Genomic DNA, 20,510 nt, shown 5'->3' with positions numbered 1-20,510 from the left:
GATAGGGGTGGACCTCACAGTGGGTGGATGTGGTGCTTCTCCTACCCTGGTGTGATTTATGTGACTCAGCTCCATTCTCTGGGCCTTTCTGTCCCCATGGGAGAGGCTCTTACAAGACCCAGCTTGGTCAGCATCTGTCCTTGGATCAGGCTATGCTGGCCACGTGGCAGAATCTCATGCTATAGATACGGATGTATCTATGTATCCTTGACAAGAAGGTCGGCTACATGGGGAGGTGTATCTGGGAGCTGGCCTAGTACACAAGTGGTGCTGGATCTCTCTGTGGGTTTTCTGTAGTCCATTATAGTGTGGCTTGAGATATTGTCTCACTTTGACTTTGACCGCCAGTTTTGTTTTGTGTTTGCGAAAACACTTCCTCAGGAGTCTGTGTAGCAAGGTCATGCTGTTTTTCATGTTTCTGAAAAATCAGAGAAAACAATTACCATGGAATTCCCTTCGTGGCTCAATGGTTAGTGAACCCGCTAGGATCCATGAGGATGTGGGTTCTATCCCTGGCCTCCCTCATTGGGTTAAGGATCTGGTGTTGCTGTGAGCTGTGGTGTAGGTTGGCAGCTGTAGCTCTGATTCGACCCCTACCCTGGGAACTTCCATGTGCCACATGTGCGGCCCTAAAATGACCCAAAAAAACCCCCAAAAAACCAAACCCCAAAAGCAATTACCAGAGACTTGCCTTGCATGGAGATCCACACTACAGCACACTACCTCTGTCGAGCTTCAGGTAGCCCTCAGTTAGAAAGGAATTATCCGGACCTGATTAATTAATTTCACAGAGGTAATTGTGGTAGACATCTGCATGTCTGCTTCCGAGGTAGGCCCCTGAGCTTATGAATCAGAGATATTAACTCTTCAAATTAAGTCATTTCCCCCCATAGCTACTGAAAATGAATAGGTCTGTCTGTAGTCTCTCCTTGTTTTTTTTTTTTTTTTTTTCCCGTCTTTTTGCTTTTTAGGGCTGTACTGGCGGCATATGGAGGTTCTCAGACTAGGGGTCGAATCGGAGCTGTAGCCGCCAGCTTACGCCACAGCCACAGCAACGCAGGATCTGAGCCGCATCTGTGAGCTACACCACAGCTCATGGCAACGCCGGATCCCTAACCCACTGAACAAGGCCAGGGATCAAACCCACAATCTCATGGTTCCTAGTTGGATTTGTTTCCGCTGTGTCACTACGGGAACTCTTCTCCTTGTATTGTTAATGTTATTGAAGTCTTCCTGGATAATATGTTTGGTGACTAATGTTGACAGTAGTCTTGTGATCTCCCCTCAGAGCCAGTTTTAGCGCTTAGATTGTCTTTGTTAGCAACATAAAAATGCATGTATTTCTCCGATGGCTATTGGAAATCATAATCATTATTATGATTGCATAATCATAATCATTATTTAAAAAATTTTTTTAATTTTTTGTCTTTTTCTTTTTAGGGCTGCACTTGTGGCATATGGAAGTTCCTGGACCAGGGGTTGAATTGGAGCTGCATGAAGTCCATGCCATAGCCACAGCAGTGCCAGGTCTGAGCCATGTCTGCAACACCAGATCCCTAACCCACTGAGCCAAGGATCAGACCTGCGTCCTCATGGATACTAGTCAGATTCACTTCCCCTGAGCCACAATGGGAACTCCCAAAGTAGAACATTCTAATGAAACCTTTCTTAAACTGGAATGGTGTAAAGTGAACAGTCAGTGGCCGTGGGACTGATGCACATCCATCCTGCTAGTGGATGCATAGAATAGATCGAGCACAGATGCTCACAGACACAGTTCAAAGCCATGTCAGCCTGAGGCTGAGATGCCGAGTATGGTTCCTGGGGAAGGAGCGTGGCGGGGCCGCTTTTGCTCCTGGAGTGAGAATTGCCGCTATAAGGGCTGCATCAAAATATATGCTGAATGCTATTTTTGCTTTTCCCTGCTTTTCTATAAAAGTGGAAATCCTCATTGTATTTCTTTTCTTTCCCTTTTATTATTTTTTTAAATGGATGCATTTGTGGCCTATGAAAGTTCCTGGGCTAGGAGTTGAATTTGAGCCACATCTGTGATCTTTGCTGCAGCTCGCGGCAATGCTGGATATTTAACCCACTGAGCAAGTCCAGGGATCGAACCTGTGTCTTTATGGACACTATGTCAAGTTCTTAACCTGCTGAGTAGCAACAGGAGCTCCACTTTGGATTTCTTTCAGTTAGGAAAATAGGTACTGATACAGGTTCTTCCTATGAGTGAGGTGGCATAAGTCGAACTTTGGAAAAGCGGGGGAGACCTGTGCCTTGGAGCTCTTTGGTAAAGTGGAAGATGGGGTAGAGAGAGAGTGAGGTGGGAGCAGGCGAGAAAAGCAGTCTCTGTCTCCACAGATGGGAACAAGAGGTCTGTGGGAGGGATCTTCCGAAGCAGTGTTGTGGCTGTCAGGTCAGAAGATTTTAGGTCTTCTCTGCCGAAGTCTTCTGCTCTCTGCAGGAGAGAGTCATCCCAGGAGAGGCTGCGCTTGAATTCTCTGTTATCTCTTACTTGGACTGCTTGGTGGCCTCTTATTAATGGCAATGCCCGCTTCTCATCAGTTCCTCACAGGCTTCTATATGATAGGGTCCTTCTTTATGTAAACACTTTCCTTCTTGCTCCATTGCTGTTGGATAGAGCCCTCGCTTCTGTGGCATTTGAGGTCCTTCACGGCTCCTCTCCCTCCTCTGACACACCTGAAGTCTGTCATGTGCTTTCTCCCCTCTTGGTGGTTTCTTTTGCACTCCTCTCTCTGAAAAGCTCCCATATGCTCTCATCTCTGCACAGTGAACGTGTGTTTTTGGGAGGCCAGCTCATGCCTTGTAGCAGATGGAGTATCTTTCTTGTAATTGTTCACTTGTGCTTTGCCTCTCTTTTAAAATCTGTGTTTCTTGAAAGCAGTGATGACATGTTCTATCTTTGAGTTTAGTGCTGCTAACACACGGCTTGGCCTCAAGAAAAGTTTGGTGAATTGAATTAATAGGCAGTTTGGACTTGCGCTTTAGCTGATTTTTTATTTTATTTTAATTGTTTTTTTTGGTGTGTTTAGGGCTGCACCTGCGGCATATGGAGGTTCCCAGGCTAGGGGTTGAATCGGAGCTGTAGCCACTGATCTACACCAGAGCCACAGCAACTCGGGATCTGAGCCGCATCTGCGACCTACACCACAGCTCACGGCAACACCGAATCCTTAACCCACTGAGTGAGGCCGGGGATCAAACCTACAACCTCATGGTTCCTAGTTGGATTCATTAACCCCTGAGCCACGATGGGAACTCCTGGTTTTTTATATTGGTGGGAAAAAATTTTATGTACTATGGACTTGATTCTCTAAAGAATCAAGTTAGAATTGATTGTTGTATACCTATAAATGTAATAAAATTCATTAAGTAATTAAAACAAATAAATAAATACCCCCCCCAAAGAATTGTAAGCCTGAAAATAGGAGGTTTGGATAGGAAACCTTCTAATTTAAAAAAAGGGAAGGCTTCATGGCTTGTTACATGTTGTAATATTTAGAGTCATGTTTCATTTATACAGTTGCCTTTTTATAAATTTCATGTATTGTTGGTATGATCCTGACTTATGGTTGACATTTACTTGGGTTTTAGTAAAGACTTCCTAAAATATAAAAGAGAAGTATAGGTTTTGTAGCATTAGTAGCTGTCACTCAGCTGTGACCTTGATCCAAAGAGTGGTTGAGAGTAACTCTTCAGATAGATAATTAAGCTAGCTGAGATAGGACTGGGGCTAGAATATATAATTAATAAGTTTTAAAAACCTTCTCCTTCTTTCTCCCTGGTTCTAGGATTTTTGTCCCTGAGTCATGGAAGACAGAAGAGCTGAGAAGTCATGTGAACAAGCATGTGAATCACTTAAGAGGCAGGACTATGAAATGGCCCTCAAGCACTGCACAGAGGCCCTCCTTTCTCTTGGCCAGTACTCCATGGCCGACTGTACAGGGCCATGTCCACTGGAGATAGAAAGCATCAAAATCGAGAGTCTTCTTTACAGAATTGCCTCATTTTTGCAACTGGTGAGTAAAACACTGTCAAAAAGCCAATGCTGAACCACGTAAAATGGCCTTTTTCATTGAGTGAGGACTTGTGCTCATCTCTCCCTCTACAAATCAGCAAATTCTGGGCCGAGGAGATCAGCGAAGTGGCTAGTGATGGCTGAATGTCTTTGGCAAGCATCTGTGTTTTTAAGCCTTGAAAGTCTCTCTCTTATAGCATTTTGGATTATTCACTCATTCAGCAAATATGTATTGGAGGCATATGTGGTGGATGTTCTAGGTATTTGGTATACGTTCCCGAAAAAGAAAGAGATCTCTCCTTCTTAGAAGTTTTTCTAGTAGGGGGACAGACAATAAACAGTAGGCATTATAAATAAGTAAACACTTTAGATTGTTAGAAGGTAACAGTCTGCATGAAAAAAAGTAGAATGGGGCTTACTGGGGTTAGGGATAGGATTGCAGTATTAAATTGGGTAGTCAAGGTAGGCTTCACGATGAGATGATCCAAGGAGGTAAGGGAGTGAGCCATGTCGAAATCTGGAGGAAGAGCGTTACAGGCAGATGGAACGGTCAGTGCAAGGTTCCTAAAGTAGAAGCATGCCTGCCACGTTGGAGGAACAGCTAGGAGGCCAGCATGCTGGAGTAAAGTGCACTGGGGGAGAGGGTGACAAGGCTAGGTCCCCTGGGGCCCTCCAGGTTCCTGTAAGGACTGGTGTCTCTTCTGCTTGAGGTGGGGAGCTATTATGGGATTTTGAGCAGAGGATGGCAGGATTTGACTTACTGGGAATTATTTGGCCTTTGTGTTGTGAATAGACTATAAGCAAAAGGGGTAAGAATAGATGCAGGGAGACTAGTTTGGAAGCTGTTGGAATAATCTAGGCTAGAGATGAAGTGGCTCAGACCAAAATGATAGCACTGGTGATGGTAGGAAGTGGTTTGGTTCTGGTTATAATTTGAAGGTAAACCTAAGGGGATTTCCTAATGCATTAAGGGCAGGGAATGAGAGCGAGAGAGCCGTCACAGTTTACTGACTTCAGCCTCTTTTGGTCTGAGCAATTGGAAGGGTGGTGTCTCCTTCCACTGAGATGAGAGGGCTGTAGATGGGGAGCAGGTTTTGTGGGAAAGAGTTCATTTTGGACATACTGAGTTTGAGATGTCTTTTAGATATCCAGCTGGAGATGGTGAGTAAGCAGCTGGATCTGCAGGTATGGAGTTTGGGAGAGCGATCTTGGCCGAAGATATTCATTTAAGAGTCTGTGGTTTCTAGGTGACACATAGAGAAAGTCTTATGCCTGGGTCAGATCCCCAGGGGAACGAGTGTGGACAGAGAAGAGGCGAGGCCTGAGCACTTAGTGTTGTGGCACTAGTATTGAGAGGTTAGGGGAAGAAGCAAAGCATCCTGAAGAGCAAGCCATGAGTTTAAAGGAAACTAAGAGAATAAGATGTCCTGGGAGCCAAAGGACGGAAGCCTATCCAAGCGAGAGAATGTTCTGCAGTGTCAGTTGCTGTGAAGAGAGTCTTGAGATTGGAGAATTGACTGAGAAATGACAGTATATCTAAAAGGACACATGTACCTGTATCTTAGTGGATTCACCGGCGGGCCCTGCTGACCTCCATGAGAGAAGCTTCCATGGAGCGGCAGGTGAAAGCCTGAAAAGGGGATTTAAGAGAAAATCAAAAGGAAGGAATTTAAATACATGATACAGATGATTCCTGAGTTTTGTCCCATTGAGGCACCAAGAAAATGGAATGGTAGCTGGTGGGAGAAGTGAAGTCAAAAGAAGGATTTTTGTAGATGCGAGAACTAAGAGCATGTGTGCCTATGGGACCGAACAAATAGAAAAGGAAAAATGAATGACATAGGCGAGATAGAAGAGGCTTGCTGAAGCACTGTTCTTGAGAAGACCGTGGGGCAGATCTGCATGGGTGGCAGGATGGGCTTTTGAAAGAAACAGGGCGGTTTACCTGGTAGCAGGTAGAGGGCAGAGAATGGGCTGGGAGGCGGGCGGACAGAGTGGGGACCATCTGTGGAAATGCTCTTCTCAGGTCTTCCGTTTACTCAGGAGAGTCATCAGCTGAGTGTAAGATGGGGGAGGAGACTCCTGGTGACTTGAGGTTAGAGAAGGGGAGGGCGAGGAGTGTGAGCAAACGGCCGGGGAAGTGGGCTCTGAGCTTCGTTTGCAGAGTAGAGTGTCGTCCTCAGCACATGAGGTAGCTTTGCTCTGGGAATCTTCAATTTGCAGGCTTAAGGATTACACTTTGAAACAAGCCTGAACTTTTTGATCAAATAAATCTGTTTTAAGCAGTCCTTGCACTACTTAATTTTATCTTGTGTCTTCTATTTTGCAGAAAAACTATGGGCAAGCTGATGAAGACTGTAGGCATGGTATGTTTAAAAACAGGATTGTTTTCCCCTTTGAAGATTTTGGAGTATTTACTTGAGCAGTGTTCAAGATTTGCTTTTTTTCATACGCTGATTTCAAGTGATTATACTTAAAAACCCCACCTTACAGTGGCGAGCAGTGACCAGTTTGGATGACGATTTCCTGCTACAATGAGTGTGCACGGGAACATCGTTCCTAGTCACAGGTGTCGTCACTGTGTCACTGCCTTGGGAAAGTCGGTCATGCTCTTTTAAAGTTGGTGTGTTTTCAGTCCATAAAGGGTTGTATTTTAAGAACTATAACATATAACACACATCGATTACAATGTTAAGCTTGGATAAATTGAAAAGCTGGGCCTCTGTCTCCTAAAATGTTTGTTTCCCCTTCATTAGAAGGTTTCCCTTAGAGAGAAGACTGACTGAGAATGCTCTTTAGTGCTTTTTTCTGTTTTCTTTTGGGCAGGAAATTGATGAATAAGAATCCCCTTCTCTGGGTTTCATAGACTAGGAATCCTTTTCCTCATGACTGCTGCCAGTTCACGAGAATGAATCTAGGCGTGAGTGGGAGAAGGGTTCAGTGGACGTTCTCACACACTCTTGATGGGAGTTTTGCGCAGCTCAGTGATTTGGATAATATATTGTTTCAATTATCCAAGAAGGGAGAGAGGGCTGATGTGTTTTTAACATAAGTTCGTTTTTTTCCCCCATTTACTCCTTTGTGTCAAAACTTTTTAAAGTATTGGCTATTTTTGTTGTAAACGTTACAAACTACCTTACCCACGACTCCTGTGGGATATTGAACATAATCTAACCATTCGTTAAAGTTCAGCAACCTCTTTGAGGGAGTTTCTGTTGTGGCTCAGCGTTGATGAACCCGACTATTATCCATGAGGATGTGGGTTTGATCCCTGGCCTTGTCAGTGGGTTAAGGATCTGGCATTGCTGAGAGCTGCAGTTTAGGTTGCAGAAGTGGCTCGGATCCCATGTTGTCATGGCTGTGGTGTAGGCCAGCAGCTGCAGCTCTGATTCGACCCCTAGCCTGGGACCTTCCATATGCCACAGGTGCAGCCTTAAAAAGCAAAAAAAAGGGAGTTCCCGTCGTGGCGCAGTGGTTAACGAATCCGACTAGGAACCATGAGGTTGCGGGTTCGATCCCTGCCCTTGCTCAGTGGGTTAACGATCCGGCGTTGCCGTGAGCTGTGGTGTAGGTCGCAGACGCGGCTCGGATCCTGCGTTGCTGTGGCTCTGGCGTAGGCTGGTGGCTACAGCTCCAATTGGACCCCTAGCCTGGGAACCTCCATATGCCGCGGGAGCGGCCCAAGAAATAGCAACAACAGCAACAACAACAACAACAACAACAACAACAACAACAAAAAAAAAAGGCTTCAGCAACCCCTTTGTAATCCTTATATAATAGTCTTGTTGGGAGTTAATTGGCATTTGAGAGATACCAGTTTTTTAATGATCTAACATTAAAAAAATCTTTACTATCTATGGACGTTTAAAAGTTACCAACAAGCCAGATAATAGTAAGTCAAAAAATATAGAGGATTATGAAGAAGGGACTCACTTCCCCTCCTCCTCCATCTGAAGAAGTCATGTTATTAGTTTGTTGCATCTTCTTTACCTTTTTCTATAGTGATAAACACAAAAGCATATAGCACATAGATACAGTTTTCCCTTAAAAAATAAAAAAGAATTATTTGGTGTTCCCGTTGTGCCAAATCTGACTAGTATCCATGAGGATGCAGGTTTGATTCCTGGTCTCACTCAGTGGGTTAAGGATCTGGTGTGTGCCGTGAGCTGCAGTGTGGGTTGCAGACCCAGCTCTGATTCTGGGTTGCTGTGGCTGTGACGTAGGCCAGTGGCTACAGCTCCGATTCAGCCCCTAGCCTGTGTACCTCCATATGCCGCTGGTTCAGCCCTAAAAAGACAAAAAAAAAAAAGAAAATTATATGGTCATACTAAAGCTGATTGCTTCCTTCTGTACCTGTAGATCATAGATATCTAAGTTAATAATACATCACCTCTAATTCCTGCTTAATATTTCTATAGTATAGATGTGCCATAATTTATTCAACTGTTCCCATTTTGGTGGGCATTCATGTGGTTCCGGTTTTCTAGTTTGTCATAATTCGTCCTGTAGTAAACATATTCTTTCTTACTCTTGTCTTTGTTTCTGTATGATAGTCCTAAAAGTTGGATATCTGGGTTAAGGAGGTTTAAAAGGTGATGTCTAGGTTAAATATACTTATTTTAATAGGCACTGTCAGATTGGTTTCAGATACACTCTGCCGTCAGTAACACGTGAGCATGTTTATTCCCTGTGATCTCACTAACACTGGAACCGCTCAGTCTTGGCATTTTGACACCTCATGTGTGAGAAATAGCCCTCTTCTTGAGTTTTCACTTCCTTGAGTACCAGTGCAGCGGGTGTTTTTCCTTTGGAGACATACCGAGTCCCAGAAGATTACAGATTTATGAAAAGTCATAGGAGAGTAAGTGCACTTGGTGAAGGAAAAAATGGAAAAATGTTGCATTTTTCTGTTGAAAAAAATGTTGCATTTTTACTTAGCATTTTAAAGTTAGATCCTATTTTACAACTGCTGAATTATCAAAATGAAAATCTAACCAGGAAGCCTTAGAGATAAAGGATAGGTCTCTTACCTGCATTGTGATCATAGTAACACAAATGTGTATGTATATGCAAACTCACCAGGTTGTATACATTAATTATATGCAGTTTTTATATACTGATTATGCCTCTGTTATATGGGGAGAAAAGTTTAACCAATGTCTAAGATAAGGTTGTAATGAAATGCGTGTATGCTTGTGGTGGTGGTAGAGTATGAAGCAGACTACAACTTGGTAATACGTTCATACCATTGACCCACTAATCTCATTTCTGGGGTACTGTCCCAAGTCAATATTCCAAAAGAAGGAAAAAATTGTATGTGGAATGGTGTTCATGGCAGTGCTGTGTGGAAAAGTGAAAAATTGGTTAGCTTGCAGTAAGGATTCATTTATTACATTCTGTGCATTCCTTGATACCATTTATTTGATAACTAAGAACATGGAAATGCTTTTTTAAATGTATATAAAGTTGTGCATTGGAGATAGACATTTGGGAATATTGGCCAAGTTTTTGTGTACGTATTAGTTGGTAGAGTTCTGCTTTTATATTACATGTGATTTTTTTCCTTTTCACCTTTTGGTAACTCGTTCTATTAAACTGAAGTATAGTTGGTTTACAGTGTCACATTAGTTCAGGTGTACAGAAAGGTTATTTTTATATAAGATAAAATACCACGGTTAGGCAGTCAGTAATAAAAAGGAGGACAAGAATCTCAATCTTAGTTAATTATTATACTGGTTTGTAATGCTGGATAGGCTAAATAGCTCCTATCTTAATGGCCCCAGACCTTATGTTTGCATTTTGTATACTACAGTCTTGTCTGGGTGTCTGTTCCCTTACTGTCAGGCTATCAGTACACATTCCTTGCGACTCTTAACATGCCTCATTGCAGCTACCCTCCCCCTCTTCTCCACTTGCTGCTTCTGACCTTCCAATTTCATTTTCTCAGGCAGGGATATGAAATCATACAGGCAATCTTTGTCATGAATTAAAAACATTGAACAATTTTTTTTTTTTACTATGGAAAATTTAAAACATACAGGAAAATGGGGAAAATAATATATATAACAAACATTCATATTCTCAAAACTTAGGTTGTAACTTTTTGCCATATTTATTTCATTAATTTTTTTCTGACCTATATAAAAATAATGATACTCATTGTGATATTTACTCCTAAATACTTCAGTATACATCTCTAAAAAAATAAGGTAATTGGAGTTCCCATTGTGGCTCAGTGGATTAAGGACCCAGATTGCCTCTGTGAGGATGTGGGTTTGATCCCTGGCCTTGCTCAGTGGGTTAAAGATCCAGCGTTGCTGCAAGCTTCAGTGTAGGTCACAGATGTGGCTTGGATCTGGTATTGTCGTGGTTGTGGCATAGGCTACTGCTGCAGCTCTGATTTGACCCCTGGCCTGGGAACTTCTGTATGTTACAGGTGTGGCTGTAAAAAGAACAACAACAAAAAAGTCATGACTGTGTAACCACAAAATTATCGTTAACCTAATAAAATTGACCATAATTTCCTAATATCATCTATTTTTATTTTATTTATTTATTTTTTTTGGGCCGCACCCACAGCATATAGAGGTTCCCAGGCTAGGGGTCGAATTGAAGCTGTAGCTGCCAGCCTACACCACAGCCACAGCAATGCTGGATTCGAGCTGCATCTTCAACCTACACCACAGCACAGGGCAACACTGGATCCTTAACCAACTAAGCGAGGCCTGGGATAGAATCTGAAACCTCATGGGTCCTAGTCGGATTTGTTTCCTCTGCACCACAACGGGAACTCCTGACAAAAGATTAACAAGCCACAACAATGCAGGATCTGAGGCGTGTCTGCAGCCTACACCACAGCTCACTACAATGCCAGAGCCTTAACCCACTGAGCAAGGCCACGGATCAAATCTGCGTCCTCTTGGGTGAGCCACAACAGAAACTCCTAATATTATCTAAAACCCAATCCATAATCAGATATACCTAGCTGACCCCAAAATGTTTTTTTTTTTTTTCCTTTTTTTGGCCACACCCGTGGCATGTGGAAGTTCTGGGCCAGGGATTGAATCCTAGCTGCAGCTGTGACCTACACCACATGGGTAAACTGGCTGGGGATTGAATTCGCTGGATCTTTAATTTCTGAGCCACAGTGGGAACACCCAAAATGTTTTTGTTTTTTCTTTTTTCTTTTTAGGCCACACCTGCAGCATATAGTAGTACCCAGGTTAGGGGTTGAATCAGCTGCAGCTGCTGGCCTGTGCCACAGCCACTGGCCTATGCCACAGCCACAGCAACATCGATCTGAGCCACATCTGTGACCTACATTACAGCTTGAGGCAATGTTGGATCCTTAACCTACTGAGTGAGGCCAGGGATCGAACCTGCCTCCTCATGAATACTAGTTGGGTTCTTAACTCACTGAGCCACAATGGGAACTACTTCCAAATTTTTTTTTAATGGATGATTTGTTTAAACCAAGAACTAATCCAAATTATAAGATTTAAAAGTTGGAAATCTACTTAAATAAGAAATGGATTCTGAGTGAGAGCTGGAGCGTCTTGGAAATAAACTACACAGGCTTTAAGTTCATGGTGTTTGGTGTTGTGGTCTGGATAGTGAGGGTTGTCAAGCCGTTGACCACTCAGTAAGTGAGGTGGTCAAGGCTCTTTTCCTTCTCTGAGCAGAAGCTTGTATTTGGAGTAAGAAAACATTCATGAAGTAAGGATTCTTTTTCTGCCTTTAATATATTCATCAGGTAGGAAACTCGGTTTTTTATGTGAGGTAAATGGAGAAAGTGAAATCAAAAGATAGTCTTATTGGAGTTCCTGCTGTGGCAAAATGGGATCGGTGGTGTCTTGGGAGCTCCGGGTCTCAGGTTTGGTCCTTGGCCTGGCACAGTGCGTTAAGGATCTGGCGTTGCTGCATCTGTGGTTTAGCTTGTGACTGCATCTCAGATCTGATCCCAGGCCCGGGGGAACTCCGTATGCCTTGGGGTGGCCAAAAATGGGGGAAAAAAGTCTTATCAACTAAAAGAGCATTGTGCTACATGTCATATGTAGGTTAAATTCAATCACTGATTTTTTTTTTTTTTTTAAGGCTGCAAGGTTTTTAAACCCTCACTGAGAGTATCATTAAGAAATTAATTTAAGGGAGTTCCCGTCGTGGCGCATTGGTTAACGAATCCGACTAGGAACCCTGAGGTTGCGGGTTCAGTCCCTGCCCTTGCTCAGTGGGTTAAGGATCCGGCGTTGCCGTGAGCTGTGGTGTAGGTTGCAGACGCAGCTCGGATCCCGTGTTGCTGTGGCTCTGGCGTAGGCCAGCGGCTACAGCTCCGATTTGACCCCTGGCCTGGGAACCTCCATATGTCAAGGGAGCGGCCCAAGAAATAGCAAAAAGACAAAAAAAAAAAAAAAAAAAATTAATTTAAGAAATTAATACAAAGGCGTTTGGTGTATCTGTTGATGTTTATTATATTGATATTTGCCCTGTGAAGTAAGTCAGTAACCAAAAAGTCCTTTGAATAGATGCCGACTATATTAAAAAAGATAAATTGATACTTGATTGAAACTTCTACCCCGGAGTTTTGATTAAATAGATTTTATGGTAATTAAAAATGTTTGGAAAAATGTTTAGTTAATAAGGGTGACCATTTAGAAATATCTCTGGGTCAGGCTCTCTGAAATATGTCATTTTATTTAATCACATTGTGATATAATTCCAATTTTATGGGTGAGGAAACAGATTTTATGAGAATAAGTAACTTGCTTAAGAGCATAGAGCTAGGTCAGAGTGGGCCTGTGGTTCTGAAGTGAGGTCTTTCTCTTCTGAAGGGTCATGCTCCTTCTCTTTATCCTAAGTTACTACCTGTGTGCTCTTTAGGGTTTTCTAGACATTATTCTTTTTGGTAAAATAAACTTGGGGGGGAAGGAAAATGGGTATTTTATATTGTAGAAGAGAAAAAACTGAGGCTCAGAATCACTTAGATAATCATTAGTGGAGTAGGACAAGAATTTGGGTCTTCAAGCTTCTAGTCCATCCAGTTTTTCCTATTGACCAGACTTTTAAGTTGGGATGCAGTCCAGTAATATTTAATTACTTGTTCTTTAGATCCACTTACAGTTTAAAAAAAATTCATGTATTTAAGCTTCTTTTTTTCAACAAGAATTAAAACCTTTTTATTTTGAAATAAGTATGGATTCATAGAAGTTGCAAAGATAGTACAGAGAGGTCCCATGTACCTTGCCTCCACTGGTTACATCTTATGTGACTATAATACAGTATCAAGACCAGGAAATTAAGGAGTTCCTGTTGGGGCTCAGTGGGTTAAGAATCCGACTAGTATCCATGAGGAGTGAGTTCGATCCCTGGCCTCGCTCAGTGGGTTAAAGAATCTGGTATAGCTGCGAGCTGTGGTGTAGGGTGCAGACGCAGCTTGTTTCCCGTGTTGCTGTGGCTGTGGTGTAGGCCAGTGGCTGCAGCTCCAGTTCAACCCCTAGCTTGGGATCTTCCATATGCCGAGGGTGCGGCCCTAAAAAGACAAAAACAAAACAAAAACCAAAACCCAAAGAACCGAAAAAACCCAGGAAGTTGACATTGGTTCAATGAATATGTATAATTCTATGTTCATGTGTAGATTTATGAACCACCAACCCAGTGAAGATACAGAACTCTTCCATTACGATGAAGATCTCTCTTGTGCTACCCTGTTTTATAGTTACACTCACCATCCTCCCTCCCTGCATAATCCCCGGCGACCACTGATTTGTTCTCTCTTTAATTTTATCATTTGGAAAATAGTACATAATGGAACCATATTGTATATGACCTTTTTAAGATGACTTTTTTCGCTCATTGTGTATTTGAGATCTGTCCAAATTTTTGTGTGTTATCAATAGTTCATCCCTTTTTATGGCTGAGTTGTATTCCATAGTATGGCTGTACCATAGTTTCTTCTCCAGTGGGAACATAATCTTTCTGGAATAGGATCTTGACTTTCACTCTTCATTTCACCCGTAATGCCTCTTAACTGTTCTTACATTTAAGCTGATAGGAATAAAAGGTTAGATTATAGAATACTGATTTTGGAATAGAATATAAATCAGGAATAAATAAATAAATGACTGTTTATTTAATATTTGAGTTAAGATTGAGGACTGTTAACCCTATAAATACACAGACTCTCTTTTTCTTCTGAATGGATGATTAAGTAAGCAATAGTCTTTGAACTGAGGTTCTTTGAACCTCGTTTTAAGTCTCATCATGGTTGTATGATTATGTGTTCTAGGCCTTTTCTTATATGCAGAATGTCAGTTTTAGTCATGAATGACATTATAGATATATTTCATGTTGTTTTCTACTCATGCAGTAATGTTAGTGTTAATTTTATATTACTGAAATTATACATAAAAGAGAAGATTTATGAGTTCCCATCATGGCTTAGTGGAAATGAATCTGACTAGCATCCATGAGGATGCAGGTTCAATCCCTGGCCTTGCTCAGTGGGTTAAGAATCTGGTGTTGCTGTGAGATGTAGTGTAGGTCACAGTTGCAGCTTGAATCCAGCATTACTGTGGTTGTGATGTAGGCCGGCAGCTACAGCTCCGATTCAGCCCCTAGCCTGGGAACCTCCATATGCAGCGGGTGCAGCCCTAAAATTAAAAACAAGAAGATTTAAAATGAGTAGTACCTTGTCTTGTAAAATCTCAATAAAAACTATACCAAATGGGAGAACTCAAGTTAAGATTATTGTGAACACCTGAAAACACAGCCTTCTCCATAGGGCAACGAAAATAGAAGTGCAGCAAAATGTTTTTCTCAGTAAGCAGATTATTTTTGAAATAAGTAGTAAGCAAATCAGCCATGGGAACAATGAAGTAAGGAAATGCCTTAGCGGAGGATTTTCCACAGTGAGGATTTCCTCTGAGTGCTTACAACGTCATGGCGAGATGTTGACTCCTGAAATTGAAATGAAGGTGGTAAAAAAAAGTTTTAAGATTAAAAAATACAATTAAATTTTTTTTAAATTAGAGAATATTTCTTTCAGTTTTTGAACAATTAACAGAGGTTACCTTTCCTATAAGCAGCAAATGCATCTTGGAAATTAAGATTCTTTATAAAGAGGAGGTTGAAGACTCTGCAAGCGGCATATTCTCTCTCTCCCTTCCTCTCTCTCTAATGCACACGCAGTGTACGACTGGCTACTTTTGCAAATACCATTTTAGCAGTGCCTTCAGCAAAAAGTTTATTTAAGCCTATAGAGGAGATAAAATCTTTTAGGATGTTCTGGGGAACCATGTTTCAGATGTGTTTTTTATGCTCAATTGTGTTGTCAACCTTTTACCATGTATAATTATATGTGTATAGTAATGAGGAAGTTGGGGTATATTCATTGAATTAGCTTTAAAATTTAAGCTGAAACATGAAAATAAACCATGAGAAATGACCTGTGTTTCTGTAGTATGAAAATATCCAGAAGGAAGGAGTCTAAGAATCTTAACACTGAACTGTAGTTGAAGGAAAGTGTTCTTCCAAAGATATACAATAAGAATCTCAGCTTTAAAGTTTATTGCATACACATATATAAGCATTTTTTTCTTATTCCTTTCAATTTGTGGTTTATTACAGGATATTGATATTGTTCCCTGTGTTATACAGTAGGACCTTGTTTTTTATCCATTCTATGTATTGCATCTGCTAGTCCCAAACTCCCACTCCATCCCTCGCCCACCCCCATCCCTCCTTAGCAACCACAAGTTTGTTCTCTCTCTCTGTGAGTCTATTTTTATTTTATATATAGGTTCATTTGTGTCATATTTTATTTAAAAAATTTTTGGGGGGCCACTCCTACAGGATGCGGAAATTCCCGGGCCAGGAATCAAATTTATACCATAGCAGTGACCTGAGCCACAGCATTGACAACGCCAGATCCTTAACTGCTAGACCACCCGGGAACTTCTGTGTCATGTTTTAGATTCCACATATAGGTGATACCATGTGGTATTTGTCTTTCTCTTTCTGACTTACCTTGCTTAGTATGATAATCTCTAGTTCCATCCATGTTTCTGCAAATGGCATTAGTTTGTTCTTTTTAAACAACACATCGGTTGTGTATATGTACCACATCTTTATCCATTTACCGATTGATGGACATTTAGGTTGTGTCCTTGTCCTAGCTGTTGTGAATAGTGCTGCTATAATCATAGGAGTGCACGTTATCTTTTTGAATTATAGTTTTGTCTGGATATATGCCTAGGAGTGGGATTACTGGCTCATATGCTAATTCTATTTTTAGTTTTTTGAGGAACCTCCATAATGTTTCCCACACTAGCTGCACCAACTTATATTCCCACCAACAGAGTAGGAGGGGTCCCTTTTTTCATACCCTCTCCAACATTTGCTATTTGTAGACTTAAAAAAAAAAAAAGTTTTTGGCTGTATCTACGGCATGCAGAAATTCCAGAGCCAGGGATCAAACCTGAGCCACAGCAGTGATGAGCCACCACAGTGACAGCTGCCAGATACTTAACCACTAGGGAACTCCCAGGTCGTTTGTCTTTTTGTTGTTGAGTTGTGTGAGCTGTTTGTATATTTTGGAAATTAAGTGTTGGTTGCATTTTTTGCAAGTATTTTCTCCCATTCTGTAGGTTGTCTTTTTGTTTTGTTTCATTTGCTGTGTAAAAGCTTGTAAGTTTGATTAGGTCCTATTTTGTTTATTTTTGCTTTTATTTCTATTGCCTTGGGAGACTGACCTAAGAAAACGTTGGTTTGATTTCTGTTAGAGAATATTTCACCTATGATCTCTTCTAGGGGTTTAATGGTGTTATGTCTTTAAGTCATTTTGCTAAGCTTGTTTTAAATTATCCTTCTTGTTGTAGTTAATTCTTTACAGGCAAAGGGAATTACATTTTAATCCTTTTGATGGCCAGGGGCTATCAAACCCTTACAGAGGCTATTTTTTTTGGAACAGTTGAATGAATACTCCTTTAATATTACTCATTTTCTGGTTCAAAACATTCCAAGTAAGACATTTTCAAGTGTTAGAAAATCTTACAAAAACTTAAGAATGAGAAGGGATAGAGACTGGACTTAAGCAACATAACTAACGTGTTCAGATTTCCTCGTTTGTAACTCTCGGGACAGGAAGGAGTTGTGTGCTTACTGTGGACTTTCACAGATAGTTGGTGGGAAGAGAATTTATTTGTAAAGAATTTTAATTTTTTTACACTTGTTTAAGGTTAGATTATATTTTAATGTCACTTCTTTTGGCAAGTTCAGTTATTATAGCTAAAGCAAATTTAATAATACTCTTGGCCATACTTTGTTTTCTTTCAGGCTTTTTCAAGATGTTAAGATAATACGGGAGCAGATTGGCAGCATTGCCGTTTGATTTTATTATATGACACAATGGCAGGATAGCTTAGTTGACTATTTCTTTGCCATAGTTCTTCACATGGGATCTTTAAGACAGAAGCCGAATTGGATTTAAAGACAACACTTGGAAGAAAGTCCCTCAGTAGTGCTTCTTGTCTAAAATGTTTAGAGAGAGGAAAGGGAAACATAATTTTGACAAATAGTGAGTCAAACATCAATGTAGTGGAAGAACTTTTACAAAATAAAATTTAGCAAGTACATTCTACAAAACCAAAGATCTTTGAAAAGTGTAAAATATCATGTCATTTAATACTTTTTAAACATGACATGATTGTCTGAGATTGAAATATTCCTAGATTTCCCCAAAACATTCTTCAGCTCGTGACAACTAGTTTCTTAATATCCTAGTTCCTAGTTCTTCAGCAGTTTTCAATACAGTTTTATAATTTTTAGAGGGAAGGTGACATCTAGGGAACCTTAAAGAGGAGATTGTGCTAGACACTTTATATAATTCACACGCTCTTTAGCACAGCCTTGTTAGGTCGCTACTGTCGCCTCCCTTTTACAAGGGAGGACACAGGCTTAGCAAATGTGAATGATTCAGACCTTGGTAGGACTGTCATTATTCTTCAAAGCATTTCACTTGCGTTACATCATTTGATCCTTGCAGCACATTTTTACATGTTTCAGTTTTACCGATCACCACACTGAGGGCCAGAGAGATAAAATGACTTGCCAACGGTCATATTTGAATAGTTTTAGGAATACTAAGATCTGAGGGAGATGTGGGCTTACTGTGGAATTTTCTAAGATGCTCAAGACCTTCTTAAGGATACTTCATTGGAGTTATTTGTGTATTGGAATTATCAGTTGAGGGCATGAGTGATCTGTAACATGGACGTGTGACAACACAATGGCCTAAACCGAGAGCAATTGAATAAAACCTTGAATACAGAGACAGCAACTTTCAATTGAGTAATCTGATTTAATAAAGTGTATATAAAGTAGGTATTTATTGCAATGTTCTTTTTAATAGTTAAAAATTGGAGCTGTTTTGGATCAAGGGACAAGTTAAATAAATTGTTGTATCTACTCCGTGGAACATTGTAGCTAATAATATGATCAATATAAATGCTGTAATGTCATGGGAAATATTGAATGTGTCAAGGGGAGGTAAAGCTGAATGCAAACTGTTATATTTACATCTGCTATAATCATGTAAAAATTCTGTAAATATTGATCAAAATTTGAAGAGAACATGCGTAAGTGAAAACAGTTTTCTGGTTGAGTGGTGAGTTTATGGTAAACTTCTGTATAGGATTTTATTCATGTTGTTTTGTTGTGTTACTAAAGTTGAACCAGGGAGTTTCCCTGCGGCTCAGTGGGTTAAGGACTGGGGTTGTCCCTGCTGTGGCTTGGGTTGCTGCTCTGACACAGATTCCATCCCCAGTTCTGGAACTTCTACGTGCCATGGGTGTGGCCAAAAAAAAAAAAAAAAATTGAACCATACACAAATGGATATCTTCAGTACAACCCAGATCAGTATATCATGAACAGATCCCATAGACTTTAAATGCAGTATATTATATTGATATTTAAACATTTCCTTGAAAATATTTAGAAAAAAAATGTAATTTCCAAACTATTTCTTTCCAAATTATTTTCTTGCAAAGGAAGCTGAAGTGTGTGTAAACTAAAGTTGATTCTTGGACTTAGCAATAAAAAGAAGGATATAGATTGTTTTATTGATTGAACCATTAGCAGTTAGTGAGAAGTCATCTCATATGACATGACATAAAAATGAATATATTCTGTATTGTTACAACCATGTGCTCCTTGTGATTGTATTAAATTAAATCTGTAAACCCTTGCAAACAATTTGGGTAACATTTTCTCTGGCCATTTGACAATTGGGTTCTTAGTTAATCTTGCTGGTTTTGATAAAAGCTAATTCCTTATTTTTTTTCTTTTTAGGGCTGTACCTGTGGCATATGGAAGTTCCCAGGCTAGGGGTCAGACCAGAGCTATAGCTGCCGGACTTCTCCACAGCCACAGCAACACAGGATCCGAGCTGCATCTGTGACTTACACCACCGCTCGAGGCAGTGTCAGATCCTTAACCCACTGAGCAAGTGCAGGGATTGAGCCTGCATCCTCATGGATACTAGTCAGGATTTTTACCACTGAGCCATGACGGGAATTCTGATAAAAGCCAATTCTTTTTTTTTTCCCCTCAGGTTTTTTTTTTTAAATTACTCAAATGAATTTATCACATCTGTAGTTGTATAATGATCATAACAATCTGATTTCACAGGATTTCCATCCCACGGCCCAGGCACATCCCCCCACCCCCCAAACTGTCTCCTCCGGAGACCATAAGTTTTTCAATGTCTGTAAGTCCGCATCTGCTCTGCAAAGAAGTTCCGTCTGTCCTTTTTTCAGATTCCACATGTCAGTGAAAGCATTAGATATTGGTGTCTCATTGTATGGTTGACTTCACTTAGCATGATAGTTTCTAGGTCCATCCATGTTGCAAAAAATGCTGGTATTTCGTTCTTTTTAATGGCTAACATCCCATTGTGTATATTACCACATCTTCTTGAGCCACTCCTCTGTCGATGGACATTTAGGTTGTTTCCATGTCTTGGCTATTGTAAATAGTGCTGCAGTGAACATCGGAGTACATGTTTCTTTGAGAGTCGTGGTCTTCTCTAGGTAGATGCCCAGGAGTGGGATTGCTGGATCAAATGGTAGTTCTATGTTTTAGTTTTCTGAGGAATCTCCCTACTGCTTTCCACAGTGGCTGCACCAATTTACATTCCCACCAACAGTGTACTAGTGTTCCTTTTTCTCCACACCCTGTCCAGCACTTATTGTTTGTAGACTTTCGGATGATGGCCATTCTGGCTGGTGTAAGGTGGTACCTCAGAGTGGTTTTGATTTGCATTTCTCTAATGATGAGTGATGTTGAACATCTTTTCATGTGTTTCTTGTAAAAGCCAATTCTTAATTGTTTAAGAATATTAAAATGTGAGGAGGACTTTATTCAGCAAGTATCTCTACAGTTTGAAAGCCCTCATTTACCCAGAAATCATAGGTTGATC

General features: G+C 40.7%; 1 protein-coding gene across 16 annotated transcripts in view; it reads left to right on the top strand.

Moving 5' to 3' along the window:
* Positions 1-20,510, top strand: part of HELZ (helicase with zinc finger) — a 160,410-nt gene that overhangs the window by 21,010 nt on the left and 118,890 nt on the right. For all 16 annotated transcript variants that reach the window (XM_084983937.1, XM_084983936.1, XM_021066747.2 and 13 more), the window contains 2 exons: positions 3,813-4,040; positions 6,369-6,405. In XM_084983937.1, coding sequence (XP_084840063.1) covers positions 3,831-4,040; positions 6,369-6,405 — 247 coding nt within the window. In that variant the 5' untranslated portion in view covers positions 3,813-3,830. The remainder of the gene's footprint in view (positions 1-3,812; positions 4,041-6,368; positions 6,406-20,510) is intronic.

This window comes from Sus scrofa, chromosome 12 (genome assembly GCF_054392235.1).
Source record: "Sus scrofa isolate SSC_HxYL_T2T_F1_AM1 chromosome 12, Sscrofa_HxYL_maternal_Yorkshire_Landrace_v2.0, whole genome shotgun sequence".
Taxonomy (NCBI): Eukaryota; Metazoa; Chordata; class Mammalia; order Artiodactyla; family Suidae; genus Sus; species Sus scrofa.
The sequence above is the reverse complement of the archived record's forward strand: the minus strand, read 5'-3'. Positions and strand labels throughout refer to the sequence as shown.